General features: G+C 39.5%; 1 protein-coding gene across 1 annotated transcript; it reads right to left on the bottom strand.

The window, feature by feature from the left end:
- Nucleotides 1–20: 20 nt before the first annotated feature.
- Nucleotides 21–11,618, bottom strand: LOC135475534 (sodium-dependent proline transporter-like). Its single transcript, XM_064755457.1, has 12 exons — nucleotides 11,182–11,618; nucleotides 9,906–10,377; nucleotides 8,958–9,090; nucleotides 7,902–8,036; nucleotides 7,015–7,118; nucleotides 6,364–6,488; nucleotides 4,875–4,987; nucleotides 4,034–4,165; nucleotides 3,210–3,309; nucleotides 2,230–2,330; nucleotides 1,336–1,503; nucleotides 21–865 (listed from the first exon to the last, which is right to left on the bottom strand). The coding sequence occupies exons 1-12, from the start codon at nucleotides 11,363–11,365 to the stop codon at nucleotides 680–682; spliced, it is 1,953 nt and encodes a 650-aa protein (XP_064611527.1). The 5' UTR covers nucleotides 11,366–11,618; the 3' UTR covers nucleotides 21–679.
- Nucleotides 11,619–13,746: the final 2,128 nt, after the last annotated feature.

The following is a 13,746-nucleotide window of genomic DNA, read 5'->3' as shown; positions in this document are numbered from 1 at the left end:
TTCGAAATTCTCATCTTCACTTATACAAATACTGTTTCAATGGTCAGATGTTTTGATTCATCCAAATGTACACAGCCTGTAAATTGGTTTAATTGTATAAACAGTGATCATCACTTCACTGTCTTTTGAAACCTTATCTGAAATAACATACACATATTTTAGACTGGTTACCTTTTCTCTTCACTGAAAGAAAGTCTGTTCACTTATTTCATTGTTGCTTGTCACCATACTCAACCGCCTGTTTAAATATATTTATTTATTTGATTGGTGTTTTATGCCACACTCAAGAGTATTTCACCGCAGTAGCCAGCATGATGGTTGAAGGAAACTGGGCAAAGCCCATGCAAACCCCATACCCTTCTACAGGTTGCTGACAGAACTTCCCACGTACGGCGGGAGAGGAAGCCAGCATGAGCTGGACTTGAAGTCACAGCAACCACAGGCTCCTGGGTCAAATGAGTTGTGCTGGAAGGCTAACCACCTCGGCCACGGTTTAATAGTCACAGGTAGAATTCAACATAACTACATTTGACTTACTCAGACAATTCATGCCATGCAGAGTGACACACCTCATTTCTGCATTTATACAGTGTCTAGCCAAACACACACTCACACACACACAGACAAAAACCAACATAATGACAAATATCAAACTACATCAAGCCTATTTCCTTCTATGTCATGATTCTGGATGCAGAGCTGGTTCTGACTCTACCCCGTGGGCATTCCCACGCCGGTGGAGACCAAACAAACGGAACATCCAGCCCCTGTCCCTCAACTGAGTCCGCCTCTCTATGTAATTCTCTCTCATCTTCTCTTCCATTGGTCCCCAGCTCTCATCAGGCCGTAGTAAATGTCGGAACCGCTGAAACCCACAATACATCAGGTCAGAAGGTATATGGTAAGCACAACAAGCAAGAAAACCATTGCTTGTTTGAATAACGCAATATTCAGCATTGTTTAATTCACATTCAACTATGATATTATATATTTCATAGTATTATGGTTTTTCTTTTTGCTTTTCTTCTTGTTTTTCCTGAATTTTTCACTTCTACCATGTAAGTTAGTTTTGTGTGTGAACGAAATTAAAAAACCCTACAAACCACTACAAATTACTGACTTTTTGACATTGGTCAAACAGATTTGCTGTTGCCATACTGGCGAAGGACAAGCTGTCTTCACCGAACACACAGATCCACAAATGATTCCACAAAAGACATCTGCCAATTATTGTCATCAAGGTTCCACACACAGTTTTCACAGCATTATTCATAAATGATACAATATAGATATCAAGGCACATGGTGTAGGTATTAATACACACTGAAGACTAACCTGACAAAAGCTGCCACGTGCTTTAACCACATTCCAGATCAAGACAGCGGGTATTGGGATAACAGAGACAAGGGAGATAAGCACGCCTACAGTGATGGCCCAGCCAGGGTAATGGTATTCCCCCAGCGTGGGAGGTTTGTACACAACCACGGTGAATATCAAAGCACCCTGAAACAGAACACAACAATCAGATGCTGTAAAACTAAACCGCCATGATGAAAAAAAACAATGTCCTGGGTCAGACGGGTAATAACAATGTTCAGGTGACTGTCAGACCCAAGTGTCCTGTAAAAAGATCTGGCGTAAGCTTCAAATTTTTATATTGTAACTCCCAAAGAATACATGGGCCGTGTGTTCCTCAATGCATTTGTAGACTGTAGAACATGCATATACTTACCATTTATGGTAATAGTACTTACAATATTAGCTGAAAATGATTCATTTGATTCATCTGACAGGTGTTTTACATCATACTCAAAAATATTTCAATTATACCACAGCATATGGTGGGAGGAAACCTGGCAGAGCCCAGAGAAGACATTTCAAGGTCTTATCAGCTGCTCCTTGGCTGAGCCAGCTGTTTTACAGGGTCTTCCTACTAGATCTTGTTCCAGGAGCTAGTGATTTCCTTTGCGATCTTGCTCATTTACTTTCACCCTTGAACCAAACTCTTTTAAGGGAAATCTTCTTTAAAATACACCAAAATATTAAAAACAAACAACAAAACAAATTTTTATAATTACATGTATATTTATTTAATTACTTCATAGTTGTTTAATGCTATGCTCTAGAATAATAGCCATGATAGTGTGTAAGCTCCTCTCATTGCTTGCTATGCTGAGAGCATGTTAGCCAGTGTAGCTGACTGACCTCAGCTTCATCCCAAGTACTCACCAGTAAGAGAGCGGGAGTGATGACCACCCAGCAGAGCCTGAGAAACAGTGACGGTCTCTTACCAGACATCTGGTTAATATCCTCAGAGAAGTAGCCTGCACCTAAAAACACACAGCACATGGGGTAGTTACTGGTTTTGTTGTACTACAGAATTATACAATGTTCTTGTTGGTCTATTCCATCCCAATGTTATCAAAGAAGTATAAGGGTAGGGTGGGGAGAAATGGGGTGGTGGTGGACAACACATGGGGTAGTTACTAGTTACAGTGTGATACAGTGTTCATCGGGTTGAGTAGGGTCGACCCTATTGTAGAATGGGTTCCCGCACACAAAATGCTAAGTAAGGGGAGATCACTCTAAAGACCATTATGTCATATTATAGACAAAGAAAACACTAAAATGAAGTATCAGATCAAATACCATAATACAGTATCCAGGAAAATAGTTTATTTCCTTACCCTTTTTTCCAACCAATAAACTGGTTTTAACACATCTGATTAAACGGCAGTGTGCAGAGGGTATCAGTGACATCACATCCATACATTTTACTAGAAATAGTTTTTTTCAATTAACCATCAGTCAAACACATTCATATATCTAGTATATGCATATGCATGTAGAATGGTGAAATCTGCCAGTCTGTGTGTGTTAAATGGTAAAACCATGATGTGTTGTCACTGGTCCCAAGATGGTCAGATAAGGTTCAAATGCAATTCCATGTTCCAGCATCCGTGAGAAATACAGCACCGATGTTTACATAAAACAGGACAACATAGACTGAACAGGATACATGCAAACTTGACCTGTTGCCAAAAGTGACCCTCCCAACAGAAGTTGAAGAAATTCTAAAAAACAGACTGAACTGTGCTTACTGACAGTGGTTAAAGGCCTTTTATTGGACATATATTTCAAGTAAGTGTTATCTTTGCCCTTAAGTAAGGGGAGATCACTCTAAAGATCATTCCATCATGTTAACTCACCATATATCCAGCCAACAATGATGCACTCCAGCAAGGCTATGGTGAGAACACAGAAAGTTCCCGCATACCAGTCCAGTATTTGATACACATACATGCCACCCTGTATATCAGCAATGAAAACAAGTTAACAAAGTTTAGAACTTTGCATGAAGTAATGAAACAGCATAAAATATCACTTTAAAAAGAAAGTGATACCCAAGGGAAGAAAGTCTACACATTTGTATCAAGTTCAAAAAACAAATTAGCAGAAAGTGTAAATAAATTTTAAAAGAATAGTTTTACACACAATAAAACTGTAAGCCAAGTTAGATTCATGCACTTGCGCTCACGTTGGAACTCCAGAGAAAGAATGTAAAGGTCTCTCCAGGAGGGAGATTTTCACCATTGTATTAGACATCAATGAAATAGAAGACAGGAAAAACAGTTTTGTAAACAAAACTGAACTTAATGACCCAAAGTTTAAATTTCCAGACTGTTCAGTAACATGAATGATCAAGGTTTAAAACCACACTGGTAGTATTTCAGCCACACTGAAGTGATGCTTACTTGAAGAGAATCTGCAAATAAAAAGCATGAAAAGATTTTTCGAAAAGCTGATAGCAGAAAATCAAACCACAACTGATCCTATCTCATTACCCTGTTATTGTCCATGTTCATGGAGTAAGCTGAAACTCTCCACAGGCCAAATTCTGTGTCAGATTGAAGATAAAACAGCTTTCTTATCTATGACCATGTATGTATGTATGTCTGGTGCCTGAATTAGTCTCCAGTATTCACTACCTACACTTAATGCTGATGCTGTGCCCACACATCTGAAAACTTACCTGAGTGGTAAATGGTAATCCAAGGATAAATGCAAAAATAGCCAGAACACCTGTGACCAATCTCTTCTTGCCATGGAAAACCCTAGGGAATTCATCGCAGAGTCCACTACACAAGGATTCAAACATGCCAAACTGAAACAAGACAGCAGTAACCACCTGAAACTTGGTAATCTTTTCCCCATCAGTTTTCACACTTGAAACACAGAAATTATGAAGTACACATGAAGTACACACTTCCCTCGTATTTATTTATTTATTTGATTGGTGTTTTATGCCATACTCAAGAACATGTCAATTAAACGACGGCAGCCAGCATTATGATGGGAGGAAACTGGGCAGAGTCCGGTGAAAACCCACGACCATCAGTAGGTTGCTGACAGACCCATTTCCCTTGTAAGAAAATATCCCAATCACCCCTGAGCTGTTCAGTCAAAAAGAATAAGAATTTATTTACACGTATATTCTCTTAATAATCCTTAGAGGCAGAAGAAATTAAAAATGGAATGCCTCTTCACAGAGTGGAGTTATTTTACAGAAATTGCATATTTTACAAGATTTTGGTCAGAAAACTGCTGAGCACATACATGTGTAGAGTGGACAGGCTCATCCCAAAGACTGACCAGTTCTTAACGGCCATGTAATTAAGGTTCAAACCCAATTTTGGTAAAAATCATGCTATCTATTAGCTCTGGAGATATTTTATGAAAATTGTCACTCTGAACACCTGACAAACAAAACCTAATTCATGTATATGTACGTGTGTTCTGCGAGACAACAAATTGTTCAGAAGTGCACGTTTACACATGAAAATGGATGTACCAAGCTGTGAGAAGTCCCTAACCTCACTATCCAATCCCAGAAATATCAGGGTGAGGAAGAAGAGGAAGGCCCAGAGTTGAGGGAGTGGAAGCTTACTGATGGTTTCAGGGTACACCACTAATGCCACACCCGGATCTGAAACAAAAGAACACCTCTAACATTTATATGTACATCACTGCTAAATGTTACCAGTGTTTAATGAGCATTAAATGGCTGATCCATTATTATACTGTGACATACATTTGTGGATGAAGTGCCCAGATATCTACATATGGGCTTTATGCAATTATAGTTTAATAGCTACAATTATGGGCACAGAACATCAACATATATGTACAATGTACAGAGAAGCAATACAAAAGGTAAGGAACTGTTCACACACACGGTTCGTACACATTCCTGCCAAAGCCAAAATTTGCTTCGTCTTAGCCACCTCAGGACATGACAAAGGATTTTTGGCTAACTTTCAAAATCTAAGACAAAAAGCTTTAGTCGATAGCCAAATATTTTCTTTTGCATTTCATTGGCCATTCACTGTATTTAAAGGATGCATTGTTGACCTTTTACACTTCACAAACTGTTCACTCTCATTCATGTGGCAGAAAAAAAAGACGATTCTTCCATTAATTTAACTCCTGTAACATGGCAGCAATCATATCCTTTATAAGAGAGAACAGCTACATGATAGAAGGGCCATTCCACGTTATGATACTTGCTCTTTTTTTAATTGGCACTGCTTACACTCCACAACGTTGAAGTATGGGTTATTAGTTCAACAGCCTACCGCTTTATGGCAAAGGCAACAATGTCACCATATCGAAGAAAACGAAACCACTAAAGAATTGTTCCAAAGAACACTGCCTTTCTTTCCTGTAAAACAAATCATTCAACACTGCACTGTTCTGATATGGCGATTGCTGAGTTTTCAGGAGGGTAGGTGCGCATTTAAGCACTTTTAAGGATTTTTCAAACCTGGACAAATATTCCAGGATATTTCCTGATTTCCATGAAGCATACAAACCCTGCACACAAAATAGACTGGTAAATAACCACAGAAAATATCAAAAAAGAAAAGAAAACCTCTTGTAGACCCCAAGCAGACCAGTAAAACAGTCTGCAGCTGTGGTCACGACACTCACCTGATATAACCACCTCAGAAATGTATTTACCAGCCTCACGAGCCATGAAGCCCAGTACACAGGAAATGACAAGGCCTCCAAACAGACCAGTAAAACAGTCTGCAGCTGTGGTCACAACACTCACCTGATATAACCACCTCAGAAATGTATTTACCAGCCTCACGAGCCATGAAGCCCAGTACACAGGAAATGACAAGGCCTCCAAACAGACCAGTAAAACAGTCTGCAGCTGTGGTCACAACACTCACCTGATATAATCACCTCAGAAATGTCTTTACCAGCCTCATGAGCCATGAAGCCCAGTACACAGGAAATGACAAGGCCTCCAAACAGACCAGTAAAACAGTCTGCAGCTGTGGTCACAACACTCACCTGATATAACCACCTCAGAAATGTCTTTACCAGCCTCATGAGCCATGAAGCCCAGTACACAGGAAATGACAAGGCCTCCAAACAGACCAGTAAAACAGTCCGCAGCTGTGGTCACAACAGCGTCCCTGAAGAAACAAGCAAATTAAAAGGATGTATATCCCACACTAATACTGGAAAACTCGTGAATAGATCCAGCTGGTTTACATATTTCATATCGGGGTCCGCAGGATGAATCTGTGCAAAGAAAATTACCAAAATCAGACAAATACATGAAGCCTGGAAACAGAAACCTAATGAGAATCAAGAAAGCATGAATACAGCCTGTTTTCACACTTCATCTGAGGATACAAAAAATGAACCTGCATGTACAATATTTTTTAATCAAAATCAGACAATATTTGGATAGACAGACGGACAGACTGACAGTCCCAAACTTTCCCATAAATAGAGACACGTAATGCGCTGATATGAATTATGGTATTGATAGACATAAAGTAATCAGTTTTGTGAATATTCTCAAGAACATTCCAACAAAGCACTAAAATAAGACTAAAATTACAAAAATACTTATTATTTTTAGGACAGTGACAATGTTTGTGTGACTTTAAACTTAAATGATGCACATTTAGAAATTCTTCAAAAGATATTCACCTGAAACAGTTGTGTTTGAATTTGTTGTAACTGGACATGGTGATGAGACCTCCCCATGCCGGCCCTAATGAGAAGAACACCTGGATAGCTGCCTCCAGCCACACCTGCACAAAAGTAACGAAGTCAATATACATGTTTATTGTGTGTGGCATACAAATATAACTTCATCTGACTTCATAATAAAATCCTGAGGCAACACCAGCAAACTTATATCAAGATGACATACATAAGAATGTCCTGTCAGGACACCTACTGAAATTGTATTGAAATTTTACCGAGAAAAAAAAAAAAAAAAAACGCTGATCAGATGAGTTTGAAATTTCAGGTGTTGTTAAAGAGTGAGTAGGCCTACTTAAATCCCCCAAAAAGTTTTACTTCCATATGCAAAGCAGGATCTGTCATCCTTTTTGGAGGTCACAGTTTTCTTCCGTTTTCTCACTAATTTTATTTTAAATCTTTCTTGCTAAATATTTTTTAATTAAACTCGTGGACAGAAGGTGAAAAAAAAAATCCTGAACAGAAGGTGAAAAGAAAGTTTTCAGGCATTTTACATGTAGTATGAGTTCAATGGTATGTGTCCCAGTCCTGAAAAAATTATTAAGTTCTTTTTCTTTCCTTTATCCACCATTTTGAAGAAATCAGAGTTTGCTCAGTAGAATGAAAACTACAAATGCCAGAATGTTGGGACCTGATTGTAGCCCATGATCTGGCCTTCCACAGGGTATATACCTGAATAGGTTTGAGCTCTGAGCAATGATGGAAACTGCTTATCTCGGATGAAATGACATACTGCCCTCTTCAATTCACATGGGATGTCCACTACAGCAGAGCAGGCTGTAAGAGAACAATGTCTGCTACTAAACTATTAGCAGTAAATCAAACAGTACCTGTATGTTAGCCAGTCTATTCCACTCTGGTGTAAGGAAGTAGAGGACACCCGCACCAGCACCAGGTAAGGTCGCAGCACGCACCAGAAAAATGGTGAGCAGGACATACGGGGCTAGTACTGTCACATACACCACCTGTAAATAATACACAAAAGTAGACTTGTTCAAGGACTGGTTCGACTAAAGTGAAGCTCTTCCTGCAGCTGCCTGACCCTTTGACTAATACGGCCAGCGGGGAGGGGAGTGGGGCCGGGTGTCAGCTGTCAGGTGAGTGATGGTGGTTTATTCTGCTACCATAGGTTCCGCTTTCCATAGATACTTAATATATGTAGCTGCTTTACATAATTTCACACTTCTGCAGTATGGCATGAAACAAATTAATTAGGTGAATCCTCCAGCATGCAGCTTCTACAGAAATTCCTGTTGGCAAATTCCATTTTTTTTTTAAGTTGTAAAATAGTACATTTCCAGCTGCTGTAAAATTCCTTGGTGCATATCCCCATCAGCTGCAGCTGCTGGATTTGTTGTCGTGAATTTGTGTTACTGCACAATGCAGTCAAACCAATGGAATGTTCATGTAGCAAAACTGGTAAAATCACCATACCTATCCCCATACATATATATAAGGCCACAGTACTACATCAGAACTACCCTGTACATGGTTCAAATGCCACTTAATGTCACTGTAAACTGTCTTGAAGTCCACTACGGTTTTGATTTTTAATACGTGTATTAGGAAAGGTAAACTCTTTTCAAATGTGCAAAGCTGATCTCATATGTGTAGACAGGTAACTTCAGTCTTGATCTTTGTGTCTGCTTTAAACACTGTACAATACAGGCATTTGTTTAAACTGTTAAAGACCTTTAGTTTACATGTTCATGCGGAAAACCCATGAGTGGCTAGGGCAATGAGGTGGACAGATCTTGGTCAAAGTTACAAAAGATTTGTGCACATCGTACATGTATTTCTCAGTCAGTATAAGCAAAAGTTCAGGCCTGCCTATGGAAATGCTGAGTTCCTCCCTGTGTCTACCATTTACCTCCTCAATGTCTTACCCTGCCCGAAGTTCTGATACCTTTGACAAGGCAGAGGAAGACCACACCCCAAGAGACGAAGAGACACAGGACAAGCTGCCATCTGGGGTAGCCAAGGTCATCAATACCCGAGGACAGTTCTAATACACCTCGTCTGTAAACCAGAGAACAGGTTGCTTAGTGTCAGGGACAACATTCCAATCTCTACAAATCATAACATGTATGTAACTTGCGATTTGTTGGTATGTGCTCTGTGGTGTGAAAATCAGTCCTCTCCTTGTGCATGCAGAATGCATTTTCAACTTCTCCAAGCACAGGGTTGTATTTTAGAGTCTTGAACTACTGTCAGCACCTTGAGAATATTTAGGTAGCAGAAATACACCAGGAAATATTTCCTGCGAATTATGCATGTTTCACGAGGGTTTAGTTACAATAATACCCACTTTACAAATAAATAACAACTTTTGTACAGATGTTGAACAGTGACATTTCCACAGCTGATGCTGATATTTTGTTATTTTTTGAGCTTTTCTACAAAGAATAGCAAAAATTCTATTGGATTTACAATGATCAATCTTTTGCCAAAAGTCTGTCGTATAGTCTATTCATTTATTTATTTATTTAATTGCTGTTTTATGTCATACTCAAGAATATTTTATTTGTACGACGGCAGCCAGAATTATGGTGGGAGGAAACAATTCAGAGCCTGGGGAAACCCATGACCATCTGCAGGTTGCTGGCAGTCTTTTTTATAATATTTACTCCCAAAATTTATGTATTATTGATTTGATTGTTGCTTAAACTAGAGTTCCTAATGTAAACTACAGACCTTACACAAGCTATTGACAAGCTATTCCATTTATGATGTACACACTTACATGCCATACTGATGGAAAACAAGCAGTCTGACTGCTAAATGCCACTCATAAACAATGACAGTGTGAGAAAATCTAGAAACTAAGATCTTACTCCCAAAATTCTTCAGCAGCAGTTCTGTAGTGACTAGGTGCCAGGGTGGTAGTGCTATACAGCGACGAGTTGGTGTACAGGGTCCTGTCATCTGTCACAGGTCCCAGGGTGGAAGCCAGGCTGATATTTGTCATGGATGAATTCAACAGGCCAGGGGCAGGTGTTGTGCCATTCTTTTTTCGGCTCAGGATGCACAAGTCCGTGTTGAATGGGTTGTCACAGCTTGCCCAGGGCAGCTCAGGCATGCAGGACATGACGAGAAAATACATTGTCCAGACAATCATCATGATGTAGTAGAGACTGAGGATGCCAGAGACGATTACCATCCCATAGCCAATGCCCTTCAGGAGAGGGCATATCCGCCAGACAGCCAAACAACTGAGGCTTGAGAACTGACCAATGGCCACCTCCAGGTAGAAGAGCGGGAATCCACAGAGCACCATGAAGATGAGGAAAGGGATGAGAAATGCCCCTGGAATGAACAAACACGATGTGGCAGAATGAAACAGCATTTCAATACTTTAGCGCAAAAATAGCAACAAAAACAAAAGTTATTAAGAAGTATATGTGTTTTCCAGGGACTTATTTACTTCATTGTTGTCTAATGCCATACTCCAGAATTTTTTCCTTATAAGATGGAGAACAAACACAAGGGTGGATAAAAGCAGAATGTCCAAGATAAACCACAAACCTTTGGCAACTTACTCATGAACTTTTTGATTTGTGATAACAGATATGCACATCACATTGAAGGAAGAAAAGTGGTCTTCCACGAACAAGTGTGTAAATGGCAACATGAGCGTCATCAAAATCTTATTGTTACCAAGGCCTTATGAATAGTGGAAGAATCTACAATTTCCCTAACCAAGGCCAGGTTTGAACTCTTAGTGATCAAAAAGGTCATCACTTTTAGTCTCTTGGCCACCTCCACTGCCACCCCCCCCCCCCCCCCCCACCCTTTTACAACATATGGGAAATAATTAGGTAATATTTTTCACACAAATCCCTGCCAACAAGAAGCTTATGAAACTTGTGAACAGCAAGACAAAACCTTTTCTTGTACTTTTTGTGTAGATATACTCATATTTATTGTGAAATTACCTCTGACAGCTCTTCACCTAAAGTTTGGCCTCAGAAACACATAAATGCACATTTGATGCCAACACTTAAGTTTTTTTGATAACAATTTAATCAAACTTCACAAAAAACTCTAAAGCTGTCGTATGTAAAACACATACAAGAAGAGAGTAATAAATGCTGCAGAGCCCTTATATACCTCCACCATTCTTGATAAAAACATAAGGGAAACGCAGAAGGTCTCCAATTCCAACGCCGTAGCCAATGCAGGACAGGACAAAGTCAAGTTTGCCCACCCAGGTCTCTCTCTGCCCCTCCCCGATCGGTTTCTTTCCTGCTGCCTCCCGGTCAACCTCCATCATCTCCCGTTCCTCATGTCCCATGATGCTTTGCGGCTAGTCTGTGAGGAGAGGCAAGTATGAATGTTCCCAGGGCAGGAGTCAGCTGTGAGGTAACTGAGTGATGGTTAACTGTGTCACACAGAGGCTGTTTGGGGAGCGCAGGTCTGTCACCTCAAAAATCAGCACAGAGTGAATCACCTCTGTATAGACTAGCCCTCCCACCCAGCAGTAGAAATGTCCCTGAGGTCACAGAGTTCAGCCAGTCTGTCTCAGCCACTGCACAACACCCTCTGGGTCCTATACCTGAAAGACACAACAAAATGACAGTGCAATACATCATGACTGTGATAGTTAATATAAGAATATATACTATATGTAAATCATACAAGTATCTTCATTTCTCTTTACCTAAAATATCTGAATACAGAAAATATATTATCTCTGCAAATATTATAACTATTTAAAACTCCTCAGAATCATTTTGTCACTTCTATAGTCAAAATTCAGTCAATGCTACACATGTACATGCACAACTTCAACCCAACCACTGCCACCATATGGCTGAGGTATAGCGGATGAGGTGTTAAGACATAATCATTCACAAGCTAAAGCTTTTATAAAGAGGGTACATCATTATGTACAGGAAAAGGAGAATCGACACCGATGCCTACTCTGACAGTGATACCGATTTGATTTGATTGTCTGGTGGTTAATTCTGTGTTTGAGAATATTTACTAATACTGTCAATACAATGGCACTCGGCAAAAAGGTCAAGGGCAAAGGAGGTGCCCAAAGGTCAAGGGCACAGGAGGTGCCCAAAGGCATCGCAAATATTTCGAGGCTGGAATCAAACCAGTATCTCCACTATCTCTCCCGTGTTAACTGTCATCAAAATAGCGTTTCTCAAAACCATTAAGCTCCCCCCTCCCCCAACTTCACCAGTAAAGCACAGGGTGAACCTCCTATGCCTTCTGCTGACAAGAATGGGAGTGAGAGTGGGATCTGAACATGTGGTCACATTAGGCAAGGTCATGCAGGACTCAAATACATATTAACACATGAGCATAGGCAAATAATTCTTGGCAATTTGTGCAATAAGGGTGCTGTTACAAACAAAAATTCAGATATATCAAGTTAAGCACATATACAAAATACTTATATGTACATGTAGTTATCAAATATTATGAAAACATGAATAATGATGTACTGACACAGCCCCCATTCAATGAAAATCACAATCAGATGCAAGGAGTCAAGGAATACACTTGTAAATGTAAAAACTAGGTCATATACCTCTCTTATATCATAGAATATAAATTTTTCAGCAGCAGCTTTCAAAAGAAGTGGAAAACCTTCTAACTGAAATGTAAGCTGAACATGCGATTCAATGTATTCATACAAAACCCAGCTTTACAACATTCTAAAACTATACCTGGCTAACCTGCGGAGCTGTAGAAAGTCCACCCTTAACCATGTTAACAGTTATCATTTGCACTGTTTCACACCAATACCAGTGTGCTATATGTTTCTGCTCCTCACCTTCAGGGTCTGTATGGAAAAGTAAGCTCCTTAGCATGTGCTCTAAACCACTCACCTCTTCTGCTCTCTCTCCTTCTCACTTAACGTTGCCACTAGCACCTGTAAGCCAGAGATTAGCCGAAGACACCTTAGTGAGAAGGTCACTAAACCAGAACACCTGCCACTTCAAACTGCCTGGGACCCACAGCTTGGAAACAGAGCTTGGAGTCAGCAGAAAACTGGCACAAGTAAATATAACATGCACACATCATAATTGCTTCGCTCTGAACAGCCTGCCTGTCCTCGCTTAAAGATTTCACAAAGGAATGTGCGAAAAGGAAATACATATGCATATATCTACATATAAAATAACAATATATCTGTGCATAAATATATATATATATTTATACATACATGTATATATATATAATATAAAGGATAATAATAATAAACTATATATATATATATATATATATCAGATCAACCTACAATGTTAAAACCTTATTGGCATAGTGCTTTTTTCTATCATCAAGCCATGACCTTAAAAAATTGATTCCAAGTCAGCTGGCCCTGCTGGACTTTTGATTTGTGGGGCTTATTTCTATCCCTCTTATAGTGATATTTATGTCACCCGAAACTGTTTGATTTTATATACCACATATTAAAACTTAGAGTAACTGCATACTTTGTGGTACTAGATTTGACCTAGATTCTGGTGGATTCCCACAAAGCAAACCTACAGGAATCCATTCCGGTGAAAAATTACGGAAATAAAGGCCTACAAACCACACTACACCAGACGTTTGGATAGCCTTACAAAAATTGCAGTTTAAAGTCATTTTTATGCCCAAAGAAGAAAGGTAAAGAAGAGTTTTTGTCGTTTTCTATGGAGAACATTTAAACCC

The sequence above is a fragment of the Liolophura sinensis genome, chromosome 9 (genome assembly GCF_032854445.1).
Source record: "Liolophura sinensis isolate JHLJ2023 chromosome 9, CUHK_Ljap_v2, whole genome shotgun sequence".
In the NCBI taxonomy this organism is placed as follows: domain Eukaryota; kingdom Metazoa; phylum Mollusca; class Polyplacophora; order Chitonida; family Chitonidae; genus Liolophura; species Liolophura sinensis.
The sequence above is the reverse complement of the archived record's forward strand: the minus strand, read 5'-3'. Positions and strand labels throughout refer to the sequence as shown.